Source organism: Pseudovirgaria hyperparasitica (genome assembly GCF_010093815.1).
Source record: "Pseudovirgaria hyperparasitica strain CBS 121739 unplaced genomic scaffold EJ05scaffold_6, whole genome shotgun sequence".
Classification (NCBI taxonomy): Eukaryota; Fungi; Ascomycota; class Dothideomycetes; order Acrospermales; family Acrospermaceae; genus Pseudovirgaria; species Pseudovirgaria hyperparasitica.
The window spans coordinates 315298-332455 of NW_022985554.1; the positions used below are offsets into that span (position 1 = coordinate 315298).

Here is a 17158-nt window from a genome sequence, read left to right on the forward strand (position 1 = left end):
TCAACATCTTGCCATGATGTTTACCAACGATATATTGTTATACGAGGAGCATCATTTCATGATAGGCATATGAAGTTAGTCGCAATAATAGTGCCTATCAAAACCAAGATCTTAAAGGGAAATATTTCAAAGAGTTGAAGTACAGGTTTACAATTTGAAAATAACTACCTGGAGTACACAAAATCTGTAGCAAATGCGGTCCTTGTGCAAGATTTGAGGCCATCTGAAAAGTCCCTGTCACGAGTTTAACCTTACTGTAATCGTATATCCCAGCAGTCAGAGTTTGTTGAAAGCGTATATATATTTATGGGATGATTGGAGCTTGCTTGAGACTTGATAATTTCCTGTTCTCCATACCATGGAGCCGCGCATCTCACCATTATAACATAGTGGCGAAAAGACGTATTGGGACCCACAAGGAACCATTTGAGTCTTTTCCGCAATCAGGGCACTTATATCCTGAATTGGGCTTGAGATCGATACCAATACCTTCTGCACACTTCGGGCACCTCCGTAGCCTCTGGTAGATATCTTTTCGAGATATATGCTTAAGCTGTGAATGTAGCAGAATATCTGTCGTGAACCGGCCTTGATCCCAGAGAAATCTCTCGAACCCATCCTTCGGAAGTAGTCTCTTTAACATCCGGTAAGCAGAGACGACAACAGACTGTTGGAGGTCAGCAGAAGAGCTGTTCGAGGATCCATAGATCTCTCTGATCTTATCGCGGTAGTCCATGGGAGGCCACCACATATTGTCTACGTGACACCTGAATGAAAATACAGCTACTTCGAGTAGCCCTGGTATATTATATTTCTTTGCGATTGCGCACACCTGGATGGCAGTATCGATTTGATGATCGTCGTTATGTGGGGAAAAACCTCTGCTCAATGTATTTCCATACTGTCCAGTGTACATATATTCGATCGTAGCCATGACAGCATTCACTGGGTCGTCATCGAGTCTGATAATCTTGTCAATGGTTCCCTGTAGTGTACACCATTAGCTCTTTGCGTCCGTAAAACCAATATATATATATATATATATATATATATATTGTTCAACAAACCTGGGATTCACCGCCACAAGCCTTCTTGAAAAACTCGCATTCCTTGCTAACAATCCCTTTATGGACATTAATTTTCACCTCGCCGCATGCGACTGTCAGATCAGGTGGTCCGTCACGTTTTACTTTTATTACGATAGCGATCCAATCGTAACGCTCGAGCGGCGCCATGAGCAAGGTCTTGAGGTGAAGAATCTTACGCAAGAGGAAAGAGATAACGGGCTACGAGCGCGGATAGTTCTTAAACTTCAAGAGGTCTACTCTCCAAGTGCTTTTGAAACTTGTCGATAAAAAGGGGTATAAGAATATATGGTGTAAGATATAAAATCGAGTAGCTGAGAACACACCTTGGTTTCCCACCAGCCCCTGATACGTGAGACGGATATTCCTCACAGCCTAATATCATGACATCTTGAATTCGCCAACCCCAATACATTCTCAACCTTGGAATTCATTGCGCAGCATGACTCCAGAGGCCAGGCTACTGGACGACTCCGAGACTACTGGCTGAAAACCTATGTCCTCATCACAGCGCCACATATATGCCACGAGATTACATGTACATCTCAAACTCGTGCTTGAGCATGCATGTCATTCATGATCTATACATATGGATCCTTCCACTCACCATACACCATGCCGCGCCCTCTTCCACACGACCAAGGTGACGGCCTGAGATCTGAGGTCTGGTGCGCATGTAAATACTGTCGATCAAGATATGAGGTATGCGCAGCGTGTAATACAGTGAGAGTCGTGCATGAAGTCATAAGGCTATGATAACAGACTCGGCGGTCATCATCCACCCCTGCAAACCCTAACCTGGCAACCTGCACCGCATCCTTGCATCTATCGCTGTCGCGATGACGTCGCTTGTAAAACCACCATACCACCATCACCTGGGAATATATCTACTCTGAAAACACGCTCCGTCCTGCACTACCCAGTAACACACCTCCTCCGCTCACGCACACTGTCACAAACACGCACACACGCACACATTCGCACGCACACACGCGCGCACATACCCAATCCAGCAACAATGCCCTTTCCACTCCTATTTACCCTATCAACCAGCACTCGGCACGAAATCATCAGCTTACGCGACTTCCCACCGAGCTTTTCAGAACTCAAAGCTACCATCGCGAGAACTATACCCACATCCCCTAACTGCGCCGAGTTCATGGCCAAGTACGCGAAGAAACCCGATGGCGGCGATGATGCCGACGTGGTGGGCGATATCAAGGTGCGCTGGAGCACGGTTGGGAGGGACAGCAGGATTTGGCCGGCGGCAACGCTAATGACAGAGGAGAATTGTGAAGCCTTGTTGAGGCTGATGGATAACGGGAAGGATGTTCTGGAGGTTGGTTATGGGGAGAAGAAGGAATAGGAGGAGAGTGGAAAACGACTTTGCAAAGCGGCGCAGTATTTGTACGGGTTTTGTTGATCTTTAAGCGTTCGGCTTGCGTGTAGTGGGATTGCAGGCTCCTTTCCTTCTCATACGAGCGAGTACAATTTGAACATCCAAGTGTCATTGGAGAATTTTAGTCGCTGGTATGGACCGTCATACCTTCGCCTAGACGTAGCATACATTGCAAAATACGCAAAACACCAACCAAATCTTCGGCGCTCTGTAGACCATACCCAGCTTGCCAACAGTGTCGTCAGATTTCGCAGACTCAGTCCCAGGTTTACTCAATCATGTCAATGTCGTCGGTGGCAGGTGCAGCCCCACCATTGGCAGGAGCGGAACCATTGGTGACCGGCTCGGTCTCGCCTTTTGAGCCCCAGTAATCTTCCATCTCGGCATCAAGCTGCTCCTGTGTCTTCCTCGGTCGGCCTTGCCTGGTAGCAGCACCGCCGTCCGTCCTTCGATTGCTATCATCTCTCCGCGCCCCAGGCCTGCGGCCACCACGGTCTGCGACTCCACGACGTGGGGGCGAACGACGTCGGTCACCTCCGTTTCTGCCACCTCCAGGCACGTAGCGATCGATGTTTCCAGGCGCAGGTCCACTGACGTCGCTGTGTCGGATAGGACTGACCGATCTGTCATCGCGACGTATTCTGCTTTCCAGAGGGCGCTCGATGCGATCGAACAAGCTCCGAGATGGAGCATTGCGAGCTGCTGCAGGCCTTGCACTCGTGCTTGGTAGCATCGTCAGATAGATTGTCTGTCCGTAGGCCTTTTGACCGTTGTACTCGTTCATCGCGGCAATCGCATCGTTGGCGTTGGTGTAAGTGACGAATCCAAGTCCTCGACTGCGGTCTTGACGATCGTACACCAGTGTGGCTTCGCGGACACGACCGATGCGGCTGAAAAGTTCCTAGTGATATTAGATCTAGCCGACCAGCATTTTCAATGCACACACCTTCAAGTCTTCTTCTGATATTTCGTAGTGAAGGTTCTCGACCTTGAGCTTGAAACTATTCTCGAATCTGCGAGTGAATCAATGATAAGCTCGCCATAAATCGTATCCACAACATCACGTACAGTTCTCCGCGGTCGTTCTGTCGTCGTTCTGGTCGGGAGCGGTGATTGTCGCGTGCTGGATGTGTTAGAGTCGGCCATAGGAAGGGTGCGCGCATATTCGACTGACAGTCATCATCTTCGTACTTGTCGTGGACCCAATCTCTAGTGTCACCATTCAGTATACTCTAAGAATGTGCATAATATTCGGCTTCCTACTGGTCTAGATTTCTTGGATAGTCTCTTTGAGAGGGCTGTGGCATCAGAGGAGTCAATATTAGCGAATCTCTTACAAGGGCCAGTGTAAAACAGTGACTGGTCGTCGCACAGGAACCGTATTCGACGTGTAGCTATATCGCTACGAATAGGAGGGCACCGAGGCGTGAGGGAGGAGGGAGGAATGATGATGCACCTAGACTGCCTGTGAGATGTTGACCCTTAGGTAGAGTAACCATTATATATCCTCACCTTTTTTACGCCATCTCGAGGAAAGTTTCCACGGCGGTTACGGCTTCGGTTGTTGTTCTGTCCGGAGGTTTAGCTCTGACGGTATACCAACAGCACGCATTCGATACCTTACCTGTCTACCGGAGACGATGTCGTCGAGGCTACGATCCATCTTGGAATACGAGGGAAGCAAAGGTTAGGGAAAGCTGTATGAAACAAGAAGGTCCAACAAGGGAGCTGAGACTGCTTCAAGGTTGGAGAGTGCGAATGGAGAGGACGATGGCGCAGGTCGAATAGACCGTCAATTGAGAGCACTCGATATGCAGCGCGGTCGTGGGATGAGACAACGAGGTGTTGCACAGAATGATGAGAGTGAACGCACACGGAATGTCGACCAACAGAGCGCTGTCAGCCTGTCAGAAAGTCGTGCTAGTTTCGCTGCCCAACCCGCTAGGCCGTGCAGGGTTCTTCCCTGCTGCGGAGTCTTTGTCACGGGCTTGTCGAGTGCTGCCTGATTTCCTTCATTCACGATAAATATTTAAGTGAACAGATGTCACAAGCACAATATAAACGAATTAGAAACCTGTTTCTTCGAATCACCAAAAAAATTATGCCCGATAATACCCCCCGTATAATCCTGCTTGGCGACTCGCTGACCCAAGGCGGTTTCCAACCCGACACAAAAGGCTATGGATGGGCCCTCCAGCGGTACTACTCAACCCGCGCCGTTGTTGTCAACAAAGGCATCAATGGTATCACAACTGAAAGCATACGCCATCACTTCAACTCTATTCTAACAGACATCACCGCCCCGAATGCTCCTCCAACAAAGCTGTTCTCCATCTTTCTGGGCGCAAATGATGGCTGTTTGCATCCATGGGGCGTACCATTACCAGAATTCGCTGCGAACATGACTGCCTTCGTTGAGAAACTGACAACCCACCCCGCGCTGACTGGTCTCAAAGTCGTGCTCATAGCCACACCGCCGATCAATGTTCGCGACGCCGATCGGGATACATCGCTTGGAAGTGTGGAGACTGCAAAAAAACGGGCCGGGTGGAGGAATTATGTGAGCAAGAAGACATACGCCGAGAAAGTCATGGAGATTGCGCAGGGGTTCGAGAATAGGGGTGTCGAAGTCGTTGGGGTGGATCTTTGGGGGGCGTTGGTGGACGCTGCGCTGGTGGACCAAGGCAGGGGGGATGAGGAGGGAGGAAGAGGAGATAGGAGGGGAAAATATGAAGAGGAGAGACTGCCAGGTTGTGGTTTACCAGATTCAAGGGAGTTTCCGGATGGCTATTTTTGTGATGCACTGCATTTTGAATGGAAGGTAAGTGCGGGTTGTGTTTGATATGTGACGATTGCTGGGTGCTGACGCGGTGTAGGCTTATGAGGTATTGACGAAGGTCTTTCAGGAGACTGTGTTCGCGAAGTGGCCTGAATTGCAAGCGGATCGGATATAAGCCAACCAGTCTTTTGATCGCTGATCATTCTTACGCATGCCAGCGCTCTACGTTTGCCGTGCTCTACTCCCTCAAATAGGTCAACCCTTTGACCCTACAAGCAATACCTAAAGTGCAGATTTTTCTTATCAGTGACATCCTGGAAGCCTTCTAAAATTGCCTGCTCGTCTACGGCGTCATCCGTCCTCGCCGCCGTTCTAATCTTCCTATCTTTGCTTCTATTCTCCCACCACATATACTGCCTCATGAATATGGCGATGACTATGATGCCAGCGTAGCAAGCTATCAGCCCTGCTAAAGCTGAGTAGTATCTTGGACTTTCGCGAGCAAAGAAGATATTTGCACCGGCTATGTTGCCGGCTGCATAGAACACGAACCACAGGCCGTTGGCGGTGGATCGCTTGGTGTGGCCAGCGATGTTGGATGTGAGCAGGTTCCAGCACAGAATGACAGGGGCCCCGACAAGGTATTGGAGCCAGGTACAGCCTGACCAACGTCAGGCGGATGTCAGAGAAGGTAATCGGTAATAGATATGTGCACGAGTATAAGGGAGAATGCAGCAAGAACGAAAGTACTTACCAACGAGTGTCCACCGGTGGTCAAGATCCGTCAATCTAATACCTAACAAGCCTCCAAGAGGCGGCAAGCAGATTACTGCGAGCACTGCACATCTGACGTCCTTAAAGTAGCTCGCTACTAGACCACAAAGAGGTACGAGGAAGAACTCGAATGCACCGGTGGGGAGTTGCAACAATGTTGCATATATTCCCGAGAATCCGTATCCGCGGATCAGCGCCGAGGCAAAATTTGAAACACCTCCATTGATAACACCGCACCCAAGACCGATCATGACTGCACAGTGCACTTTGATATCGAGCGCAGCTTCGAGAGCTTGCTTTGGCTGGAATTGCTTAGTCTTGACGCCGATCATGTTCTCGGCGATGCGGTGCACGGCAATGACCTTTTGCTTATGCGTCAAAAAGCGTGCAGTTGATGGCGAGTCTGGCATGACGAATAGCTATGTTGATCAGGATCGGTCACACTATCTCACAATCGGAACGGAGACTCACGAAAACCCACCCCCAAACGAAATTCAACAACCCAATAGTGAGAAATATCAGTTGCCAGCTCCGCAGTGCACTACTACCAGCGTGGCCCAAGCCATATCCGAGTAGAGCTCCAACCATCGTCGCCATGCCGTTGAAAGCAAGGAAGATGCACATGCGTAACGGCTGTTCGCTCCTCGTGTAGAACATGCTTACGATGGTCATGATGGCGGGGCTGATGCTGGCCTCGAACATCCCGAGAAGAAAGCGTAGGACAAGCATACCGGTGTAGTCCTTCGCAGCAACGTGACAGCATAGGAGGACGGACCAAATAAGAATCATGGTGCCGGTGTATTTGGCAACAGGTAGACGCTGAATAAGGTAATTTGCTGGAAGGGCCCAGAAGAGGTAACCACTGGTATAGCGTGAGCGACTGGAATTTTTCTATCTTATATTGACACAACAGTGTGACTCACAAGTTGAAGATGGCTGCAACCCACGAATATCGCTGGCCTTGCAGGCCCAGATCTGGGATGAGTGTATAAGCTGAGGCATAGTTGAGTGAGAGCTTGTCCAGGAATTGGATCATGTAAGTGAAGCAGATCTATTTGTGTCAGTAGCTCTCGCGTACTTGATCTACAAGTCAGGCTCACGATTGGCATGATTATCCAGTCAAGCTTCTTCAATACTACGACCCTTTCCCTCTCTAGCTCTTCAAGATCATATTGCCCTACCTCGAGATACAAGTCAGCGTCAATGTCTCTCATCTGCCTCTTCGCATCGTCCTGCATGTAGGCAATTGTGCCAGTTGCATTTTGTATTGAGTCTGAAGACTCGGAAGCCATTTTGTCTTAAGACTTGTACGCTCACACGACCTAACAGCGGTGGTTGTATAGGAGAATGCGTCGCTGTCAGTTCGAGTTATAGTGACGTTGAAGTGCAAGATATGCGTTATATACATCTAGGCCCGGACTTGCTGCTACACATCGGCCAAAGAGCATTCGGCGTCCTATTGGCGAATTTAAATGAGTGTTATCAAGATCAAGATAGATAACAGTGGGGCAGGCGCGGCCGACTATCATAAACTGGGGCTTTAGTGGAGCCCGGAGAAAGAACAGGTCCGGGTTAAGAATGAATGGTATCTGAGATTTGTGCTGGTGTCGTAGTCTGCTATATCTCTGCATGAAAACTATCGTGATATAACTTCAATACGCGCCTCACTGGGTATCAAGCGCCGAAGACTATATAGATCGTCATGACAATTGCGGGATTGATAGCATGATGTGACACCGTATAAGATCAGCCAAGCTGAAGTACACTCCGATATCTATCGCCAGAGTCCATATGGGCCTGTTGTAAACTTCCAGAGCTTAATGGTCCCGTCTTCGCTACCAGTTGCGTATAGTTTTCCGTCAGGAGAGAATCCGACAGACCACACAGGACCGTGATGGCCTTTGCCAGTTTCTAGTAACTTGTCAGTATTCCATATCGCAAAACTTCTGCGCATCATTACAACTCACCGAGCTCTTTTTCTTCGTCAAAATCCCAGATACGCACCCACGTGTCTCCAGCGCCACCAGTAATGAACTTGCGCTGTCCGCTATGGAGCGCAACACTGGCAACATCTTGTGGCATTTTGACGCTCTTGATGAGCTGTGCAGGCTGTGCACCGTCGAAAAAGTATGCCGTTTTACCTGATGCTACGCTCAGAACTCCTGGGCCGCTATTGCCAGCGTCTGATGTAGGGTTATCCAACTCGCAGGTACCAACAACACCGTCAACCTGATATTCTCCGATTGTAGACCGACTGCGCAAGTCCCACCACCGGATTTTTTTGTCTTCGCAGGCCGTGATCAAGATATTAGGGTCGTTGCCCCAGACGATCGACTTGATAGTACCACCATGCACACCTAAGCCAATTTCGTAGCTCGGAGTGGACGCAGCAGAAGACAATTCGTTGGCCGTGACGGGCGAAGAGGATGCGCTACGCGACAGATCAAAGATGCGCAACTTTTTCTCAACGCCCCCTGTCGCGAGGATTTGTGGTCGCGGCTGATTCGGAAAGGCCACTGCACGAACAACGTGGTTATGCTGCAGTGTATGAAGTGCCTCCCCGGTGCGCGTATCCCACACTCTTGCAGAAAAGTCAGCAGAGCCAGTCGCAGCAAGTGATGCGTCTGAGGACAGGCGTGCTTGCCACACGGCGCCCTTGTGGCCGATGAAGGTGCCAATCCAGTCTCCAGTCATGCCATCCCTGAGCATAGGATTATTGTCCTTGCAAGCAGATATGATGTAGTACTGGTCATCATCGGTGACCGAAGAGAAGCTGAGATGCGGGACTGGGCGAGAGTGGCCGTGGCAGGTAAGAGGCACGAATTTGGTGCTTTCTGGTTGGTGTTAGTGTTGAGGAAAGCCACAGAGTAGGACAAGCTGGACTGACCGCTCGCCATATTGCAATCGTAGACTAATTTGGTGGGGCAGGATTGTATGCGGAGCGAGATAGTCGTGCGCGTAGTATCCACTACTTCAATGCCAGGTACGTTGAACGAGCGTCTTTGGACCTCCTAAATGTGTCTAGGCACGTTTTAACATCGACTTAGCCTGTCAAAATGCTCTGTTCCCGAGTATATGTGCTAGTATGCGCTGTTGACAAGAGTGAAGAAAGTAGCTGTGGAGCAAGTCGTCTAAATTGAGCAATGAAATTCGTGAGTAGAGTTCGTAACGTCGTTAAAGTCGTAAGCGGAGCTGAGAATCATGGAAGAGGGCGGAGAGAAGGAGGCGAAGAATGTGGGTGTGATCTCCTTGCGCACAATACAAAGAGAGTGGAAAGACATTCAGAAGTCATGCTCCGGCGTTTCAACTTGTCCCGGCGCCAGCCGGAGAGGAAGTGCACGGCCCACCCAACTAGTCCGCCAAGCCGGACCCCTTTTTTAGAGAATCGCACCCATTCTCAAGGCATGTTTCCTGAACCGCGCATCGTTCTCTTGGCTTCCAGATATCATATAATGCATCTACATTGATTATATGTACTATCATTTTCGAAGAGGAGCCCAAACCATATACGGACCAATAGGGACTATATGATATAGCCCCATTAGATCATGCGCTGTGTGCAACTACACAAATCCGGCTGGCTATCATGCATGTGAGCTCCCTCGATGTCTGGCAGTGCTCGAAAAAATTTTGAGCATTTCGTCCTGCCCTCCCAGACTGTAATAGCCAGTTATCGTCCCCTCAGATGATGCAAAGTATTTCGTCTATATGTCAGGTCGCCCAGACACGCGTCTATGCTACAATGCCCCATCCGTGAGCAAAGTCACACGCAGTATGTTCATTACAACGTGACCAACCTCCAGATATTATCTGACAATGCGAAGACTGCCTTGTCCAGTCACCATGATCTTTCAACGTGTTGGAGACTCGGACAGATTTCTTACCAGAGGATATGAAAGAGTAGCTGCGGATTCAGGAACCCCCCAATACCGATAAGTCATATATATCGTCAAAATCCAAACAATGTATGGGTTGTGCCCACGATAGTCAATTGTTTTCTCACCGGTACTGCAGTCTATCTGAAAACCGTTCGTGCGTAGAAATGCAATGTAAAGATCATGCAACCACTACTGATAGGCTGGAAACGCAAAGGTGCAAAATTAAAGGCTTCACCAGCAATATTTTCTGGTATTTCAGGCTGGAGACGTCTGATCGGTGCGGAGAGAAATTAGAGCGATATCTGGTGGGTGAGGCGTTGCTTTTGTCTGATCCCAAGACACAACAACACATGATCACTCTCGCACGTGCTCCACTGTGATGAGGGTACGACCCATTTCTTATTCTAGGGTGCGCATTGACAAGCACGTATAACGCATCATTCTTTGCTGTTCAGGTGTAGTTGCATACCTAGATACATAATGTCTAGCACTTATCACCAAGAACTCGCTTTGAAATCTGAACGAAACCAGAACTGTTACGTTCGCTCAATGAGGGTTACAGGAAATGTTCGCAGAGCAAGTTAATCAGTACGTCACAGCCTTGGATTTGTTCTCGTCCAAGTATACTCTCACGAGCGACAGGACTTGGACCCTGTTGTTCGGGTAAGCAGCTGCAGATGAGCTCACGTTGTTCGCCTGAAAACAAACTAACGACACTACAGTTGCCCTTGTGCTATGAATCACAGCTCTTCGTGTAGAAATCAGGCCAAGACACAATCGCCTTCAAGCTGACTGGGAAAATCTTGTCCACTCATTACTGTACGCATTCTACAAGTACAATATCGATCACGATCACCTTGAGACCAAGAAATTTGGAATACAAGGCGTACGATACACTAGTACTTGGGTACGAGAACTCGTCCAAAACCGCTGACCGCAGACCCATTACTTACATGAGTATGCCTTTATGGAATATCAGCTCCTTGCAGAGTAATGTATAGCTCTTACGGATGACGATTAACTGGGCTAGACATGGGGACAGATAATCCGTAAACCTGCAGACCAGGTCAAAAATCTGGCGAGGTGGGTCTCTCTATACAGGAGCTGACAAGTCTTTACCTGTCTAAGCCCGGCGAAGGCTCGTGCCCCTAAGACATGGATCAGCACCTGTAAATCAACTATGCACTGCGCATATTAGCAGAATTGTAGCTTTGCGGAGTAGTTTTTCAAGCAAATGTGTCCTATGACCGGGCTGTGTTAACGGGACAGACAGTGGGCGAGATTGAAGGACAGCTTCTGCGTAGTTGAAGGTATCTTGAATCTCGGTGTCTTGGTTCATTACGCGCCAGTCAGATCTACCATAGTCGGATATGAAGTATATGCGTATAATGTATCGATAATATTGGTCATCATAATGAAATTGCAAGTTGGTATAGAAGAATATGTCGTCAATTTGGTCAAAGAAACACAATTTACGGTTCCAGCATCCCCAAGTAACTTCACATAGTCAGACGCTGGAACGAATGATGAAATCCAACCATGTATGTCTGCCTCAGTTTCGAAATTTCCCAAACGCAAAAACTATGAATAGATTTGTAAGACATATACTTCATGAGACAAAATCCGGAAATGATGAACCGACAGGCGATATCATCGCGTATCACGGGGAATGAAACGTAGACTCTGGATGTGTGGTTCGTAGGCCGTTCGTATATTCAAACAATCAAAGGAAAATATTTCTGTCTTGACGTTCAGGTAATGCAGCTTTGTCGCTAGAGTGTGGCTTGTAATTCGAAGTTTTCTGGCGTTGGTCAAATTTTGTTGAGATGCTATGATGCCGCATTTGTCGTCATCATATCTCATCTGCATCAGAAGATTTCCTGTTTCCCTAGTCTTATCTTGCTTCGTCCCCATATTGGGCGTAACCCTCTTCCTCTTCCTGTTCCTCTTCCTCTTCCTTTATTTTCTCTTTTTCTCTACGGCCAGCTGTTCCTCCTGCAATTATTCGCTCGGAAGGTAACTGGTCATTGCTAACATTCAATAGTGCGTGATTGAATTGCCAACGTAAGCTTGATAGCGAGCCATTATCGTCGACCACGCGGCCAAAGTCGTAAACCTTGACATTTGTCTCGACAGTGTATATTTTTTGGAAATTGATACGCGACATTGGATCCAGTTTATTGTCCGCATCTTTCACTTGTACGGCTATCGGGTGTCCCATTGGCTCCTCACCTGAGCCGTGAACGGGTATTTCCAAGGGGGTCGGAGCTGGGCAATCATCTCCCGTATAGATGATGGCGTGATATTTCTTTACTTCACCCAGTTTTCCAACTCCCTGGCCACTATAGGTTGAGATCGGTCTATAGTATGAATAAGTCCTGTGATCTGTCCCAGACCGGTAGGGTCACATACAAGCACCAACAACTGCCTTCGTTTACATTTACGACTACGAAGTATCGTATCTTTGCGTAGACTTTCTGGCCATAAACTTTCTGACTAACAAGGCTAACGCCTCCCTTACTCGAGTTTCCTTGCAGTTCTGGCCATAGAACTTTAAAGACCTGATGCTCATTAATGTGAAGCTGCGCAAGTGAGTGTCTGTTTACTTACTCGGCCAACTATGAAGTACTCTGGTTTTCTCCTCTTGAATTCTGCTTCCTTCAGTAAGGTATCGAGAAAGCGCGGTTTTCACATACGAGAAGCAATTCTCCGATCTTTATTCCCTATAGACCCTCTGGAATCCTTGACAATACGAGGGTGTCCAGCTTCTAGCTCGACAGCCACAGTTTCTCTGTTCGATATCAAGGGCATCGCCAAAGTATATTGCGCAGTAGCTTGTGGAGCACTATATGCACTGTACTGGGGATCATGTGGGGTTTGGGCCTGTGCACTGGGATACTGGGTCGGATACGATAGGCCACTTTGTGTATAAGGGTCATGAGGGGCACTTGATGTACGTGATAGCTGATAATTGGGAGTTTGATTCTGGTTCGATAATGCGTGCTGATATGAGTAGCCAGTGGTATAACTAGACTGAGATGACTGATAGGGATTGTGTGAGTAGGCGTTGCATTCACTCCCTGCTCCTGCGTGTGTGTGTCCTTCTTGATAATTTGATCCTCCAGGTCCGGGTGCAGGTTGATATGGGGAATACGTATAGATGGAACCACTACTAGGTGCCGGTGCATGGTGATAACCATGGTCCTGGTGAGCTATATACCGGTGGAATGTTAGCCACACGACGTATGCTTAAAGGTCGCAAGTGCGACCTCTAGTGAATCTCGACTTGGCAGACTAACATGCAGAGAGGGATAAGCTTTGGATTGCCTCGTCTAAAGTATTGGCAAAGCCGTAGTTCGCAGAAGCCTGGCTGTTCAGACTTCCTGTTCTTGTGTGTTGCGGTTGTACGTGAAACGCGAGCGACTCTCGTGGTACAGAGAGGTCTTCGCCGCGACCGGGCCTATATATCTAAGTGTCAGATGAATTATAGAACATGAAATCGGATAGCTACGTACACGCTCAAGTGGGTGCTCGCAGTATCTGCGGGTGATTGCCACTCTGACTGATAGATACGGCGCCCATTCATGCTGATGTACCACTCCTGTTTCTGGGCGTCCAATTTCCAGGGCGATGGCGATGCCATTGCTGGGTCCATGAAGCCGTCAGGCTGATGACTTACGACTACATGCTAATGAGACGAGCACTTATAAATTTGGGTCTAAGCAGATTCGAAAGACAAACGCAGAGCCGCATTACCCCCTCCTAATTACGACGGCGCACTAGGAATATGCACGCTATCTATATCGCATTGCGAACTCACTCGCCATGTGACGATGCTGAGGGTCTATTCGCCCATGTGAGCGTTCCACACTCACACAGCATATGAACCATAGTAATGTGGAACATATAGGGCTCCTATAGGCCGCCAGAAACTTTCGAGGCTTTAGGATACCAAGGCAACGGCACGGTAGCTGGCTGCTGGCACCACCCGACTACCCTTGACCTATTCGCGTATGAGTAGCTTGTTCTGGGCCACCTTCAGCCCAGTAAGCGAGGATGAGAAGAGGCGGGATGCTTGTGGATGATTGTTGGATGGGCGTAAAGGCAAATTAGAGACAGGGAAACAAGAGAGTGTGTGGTGAGGCACGGGAATGTTGCACCTTGTGCAAGTCCGGGCTGAGAGGGCCTAACCTCATTCGGCTGTAAGCGACGTCTTCGTGCTTTCAACCTGAGACCCGAGGACCAACAGCACGCATGCCCCGGTCACCATCGTTGCATTCCTGGTCGCGGGAATTTTGCTGCCTTGTTGTCCTCCTACACCAGGTATGAACGTCGGACATTCTGTACTGCACTTGTACCCCGTTCTTGATTCTTGAGACTCCATAGTCCGCCAGTGCACCAGGCTGATGAGCTATCGAAGCTGGTACATTATAAGAGCTTAGTGTGATGTTCATGAACGATAGCCCCTTTCAATCTTTTAGTACTGGATCGCTTCATTTCATTTCATAGATGTCGAGCAACAATGCTGCGTTGAGATCACCGTCACCACCTCTGACTCTCAGCCGGACACCGTCATTATTGCTTCCAAATCTTCAAGCACTACCAGTAGACCAGTCGGAATCAGAACTATACCAACATGGCACGCCGCCGCCTCCACCACCACCACCATTATTCTTCCTATCGCCTAAAGGTAGCGAATCCGTGCAATGGTATCCTGCTCCAGCATATGGAGTCCACCCACCTTCCCATGCCGTCTGGTCGCATAGATCTGGTCCATCCAAATCTGCTGAGAGTCCCACCGCTGGTAAAATTGCCAAAATCTTAATCCAATGGGACGAGGTCAAACTTCTTCGCGAAGAGGTCCTCAAAGAACGTGTTCGCGAAGGACAATATTTAGAGTCGATGGCACGCTTGCGCCGGCATGCACAGGATGCTAGAGCCGATTTGATGAAAATGTTAAATGCAGCAGCAGCTCAGGGCAATTTTGAGGCCTGTTCAAAGGCATTGAAAGAAGTCTCGGAAAGAGTGATGCGCGCCGAGGAAGCTCTCAATCTGCTAGAACAGGAACGGGCAGAGTTTAGCAAGATCAATTTTGGACTGCATGATAGGCTATATGAGAAAGACATGGTCTTGCAGAATTATCTGGATTCTATGCATCGCGACCAGTCCTCAGTTCCGGTACCCCACTCCGACGATTCTACAGCTTTTTCCAGCGAATCCGGATTCGTCATGCCAACTGAGAGCCTTCTTGTCCAGCTTTATGAATGTACCGCAGAATACAAGGTGATCAAAGCACGCATCGATCAACTACGCGACGACCACGAGGTCAATCTCGAATTTAGAAGAAGGCATGAGACGGCTGGTCAAATGCTCCAGATCTCAGATGGCGCGTTCTTCGATGAGTTCTTTACTAAGTACTCTACCTTGCGGAGAGAGCTTCACAGATTATGGAAGAAAATTCGTCGGATTCAAAGTCTGTGTGATCAAAAAGCATTTGTCTCTTTGGCTGAGAGCGTGAGCGAGTTATCTGCGGCTACGTCCTCTGTGCCATCAGATGATGGAGAAATAGTACTCGCGGACGACCTTATAGATGAGAAAAGGCAGGTCGAGGAACAATATCCTGGGCTCTTTCTAAAACCCGGAGACAAAATACTGTCAAATTTTCGGGGCAAAACGGACCGAATCAATCGATGGTTGATGCATGTTTTCCGGTTGTCCAGTATCGAAATATGGAGACATCGTTCGAGAACAAGCTTACCAGACCTGCCCTTAGAGACTGATGAAGCATGGTCTTCGAAGGTTTGGAGTACATGGTCCATTGCAAACTCTAGCGCGGAATCTATCGCCTCCGTGACAACGCAGATGTCGGAAAGTATTGTAAGTATCTAAAGATGGAGTCAATCTTGAGCTGCCTTTTCTTAGACAAGACCGCATGCGAGTATCAGTTCCCTTCGCATTCCTTTACTTTGGGTCATCTTCTATTTGGCCAAGTCATGTATGAGTGGCATTCCTACTTTGTTCGAGCGAGTATACCAGTCTTTCTATTAGTATATCTTTTACTGCATGCTTATTTCTGGTGTTCAAACAATGTGTGGTCGGTGGAACTGTATTATATAGACGAATTGTAACGAAAGGTCATAAGGCATAACCGATTCCGATCCATTCAACCACATATAAACAGCTAATTATCGTCACCTTCCATACGCTCAGTTTCTTCGAAGTATAATTAATCACTCATAACGACAACGACGATGGCGGTCCATTCGATGGTCTGATAGGCTACCATAAGTCAACAAGTAAACTGAACTCTCGAAGTTGATTGGTCTGCTGATCAAGAAAGCAACAAAGACCGTGGGGGTCCATTTCTTACTGAGCGGTCTCCGCAAATCCAATGATGAAGCCGTAGCGAAGTTGTGCCAAGTAATACGACCAGTCACAAGGCTATACAGTCATTCGCAATCTTGAGTCAGAGAGGGTATCCTGGCGCAGCCCTCCTATCAGATCCTGTGACTAGAAAGCCGGAGTGTAATGGAGGTGTGGGGGTCTGAACGAGCATATGCTAGGTGACCACTGACCAGCTTTTGTATGCCTTTACTTGTGCAAGGACTACGCGGTTCTCCAGACATCGGTGACCCCTCAAGCGCCTTACTATGCTGCCCGAGGATAAAGCAAAACACGAATCCTCCGGATGATGATCTCCTTGGAGTCAAGCCATTGCCATCGGGCAGCATCGAGGGAAATGGGTCGAATTATGCACACGTACGGCACAGGCAGGGCGGCCTGCCATGTCTGCTAACCTTATCTGTCGCAGTGGTCGTTCTACATATTGATAGGCGCGATCCATGACCTTTTTCGCTATGCCTGCAACACCAATTCCGCATAGTCAAAGGTATACAATAACCGCGGGCAACGCAGGAGAATGCAGAAGCTCTACACATTTCCACTCAGGTGTTGCGATATGCTTTAGTGGCGCCATGTCAGCGAGCGGATATAAAGCGCGGATGCGGTAAAGTCGGCAGAAAGCAGCAGGCTATACGTGTACAAATGCCTACGGCTTAGACGCGCCGGTGTGCAATATGTAGGGATGCTGCAAGGCATTGAACTGTGCACGGCATAATGGCATGATGTGAGGCGTCCTGTATGCGTATATTGATGGTTCTATGGGCTATGGGAAAGTGTATGAAATGGGAACCTGATGCCTGTTGTCGACAAGGATTTGATGACCTTGGTCCTTGGCTTTCTT

General features: G+C 48.5%; 8 protein-coding genes across 8 annotated transcripts; 3 read left to right on the forward strand and 5 right to left on the reverse strand.

Annotated features, from left to right (window-relative positions):
* Positions 1 to 277: 277 nt before the first annotated feature.
* EJ05DRAFT_326794 (uncharacterized protein) lies at positions 278 to 1324 on the reverse strand. Its single transcript, XM_033740805.1, has 2 exons — positions 1068 to 1324; positions 278 to 985 (listed from the first exon to the last, which is right to left on the reverse strand). The coding sequence occupies exons 1-2, from the start codon at positions 1233 to 1235 to the stop codon at positions 380 to 382; spliced, it is 774 nt and encodes a 257-aa protein (XP_033601379.1). The 5' UTR covers positions 1236 to 1324; the 3' UTR covers positions 278 to 379.
* Positions 1325 to 1969: 645 nt separating this feature from the next.
* Positions 1970 to 2728, forward strand: EJ05DRAFT_475172 (uncharacterized protein). The gene has a single exon (XM_033743748.1). It carries the CDS (start codon positions 2104 to 2106, stop codon positions 2449 to 2451), a length of 348 nt encoding a protein of 115 aa, XP_033601380.1. The 5' UTR covers positions 1970 to 2103; the 3' UTR covers positions 2452 to 2728.
* Positions 2602 to 4422, reverse strand: EJ05DRAFT_326576 (RNA-binding domain-containing protein). The gene is made up of 6 exons (XM_033740803.1): positions 4109 to 4422; positions 3997 to 4053; positions 3748 to 3782; positions 3553 to 3693; positions 3431 to 3497; positions 2602 to 3385 (listed from the first exon to the last, which is right to left on the reverse strand). Exons 1-6 carry the CDS (start codon positions 4145 to 4147, stop codon positions 2753 to 2755), a joined length of 972 nt encoding a protein of 323 aa, XP_033601381.1. The 5' UTR covers positions 4148 to 4422; the 3' UTR covers positions 2602 to 2752.
* Positions 4423 to 4585: 163 nt separating this feature from the next.
* EJ05DRAFT_499358 (SGNH hydrolase) lies at positions 4586 to 5438 on the forward strand (the record flags this gene model as incomplete). The annotated part of the gene is made up of 2 exons (XM_033746822.1): positions 4586 to 5305; positions 5361 to 5438. The coding sequence occupies 2 exons, from the start codon at positions 4586 to 4588 to the stop codon at positions 5436 to 5438; spliced, it is 798 nt and encodes a 265-aa protein (XP_033601382.1).
* A 94-nt stretch (positions 5439 to 5532) lies between these two features.
* EJ05DRAFT_437481 (allantoin permease) lies at positions 5533 to 7251 on the reverse strand (the record flags this gene model as incomplete). Its single annotated transcript, XM_033741791.1, has 5 exons — positions 5533 to 5924; positions 6006 to 6456; positions 6509 to 6899; positions 6961 to 7088; positions 7138 to 7251. The coding sequence occupies 5 exons, from the start codon at positions 7249 to 7251 to the stop codon at positions 5533 to 5535; spliced, it is 1476 nt and encodes a 491-aa protein (XP_033601383.1).
* A 92-nt stretch (positions 7252 to 7343) lies between these two features.
* EJ05DRAFT_326755 (WD repeat protein) lies at positions 7344 to 9057 on the reverse strand. Its single transcript, XM_033740804.1, has 3 exons — positions 8925 to 9057; positions 8005 to 8871; positions 7344 to 7948 (listed from the first exon to the last, which is right to left on the reverse strand). The coding sequence occupies exons 1-3, from the start codon at positions 8932 to 8934 to the stop codon at positions 7812 to 7814; spliced, it is 1014 nt and encodes a 337-aa protein (XP_033601384.1). The 5' UTR covers positions 8935 to 9057; the 3' UTR covers positions 7344 to 7811.
* Positions 9058 to 11531: 2474 nt separating this feature from the next.
* Positions 11532 to 12967, reverse strand: EJ05DRAFT_326877 (uncharacterized protein). Its single transcript, XM_033740806.1, has 4 exons — positions 12612 to 12967; positions 12526 to 12566; positions 12328 to 12476; positions 11532 to 12275 (listed from the first exon to the last, which is right to left on the reverse strand). The coding sequence occupies exons 1-4, from the start codon at positions 12724 to 12726 to the stop codon at positions 11810 to 11812; spliced, it is 771 nt and encodes a 256-aa protein (XP_033601385.1). The 5' UTR covers positions 12727 to 12967; the 3' UTR covers positions 11532 to 11809.
* A 1190-nt stretch (positions 12968 to 14157) lies between these two features.
* EJ05DRAFT_537314 (uncharacterized protein) lies at positions 14158 to 15963 on the forward strand (the record flags this gene model as incomplete). The annotated part of the gene is made up of 2 exons (XM_033749376.1): positions 14158 to 15792; positions 15838 to 15963. The coding sequence occupies exons 1-2, from the start codon at positions 14425 to 14427 to the stop codon at positions 15961 to 15963; spliced, it is 1494 nt and encodes a 497-aa protein (XP_033601386.1). The 5' UTR covers positions 14158 to 14424.
* Between the last annotated feature and the right edge of the window lie 1195 nt (positions 15964 to 17158).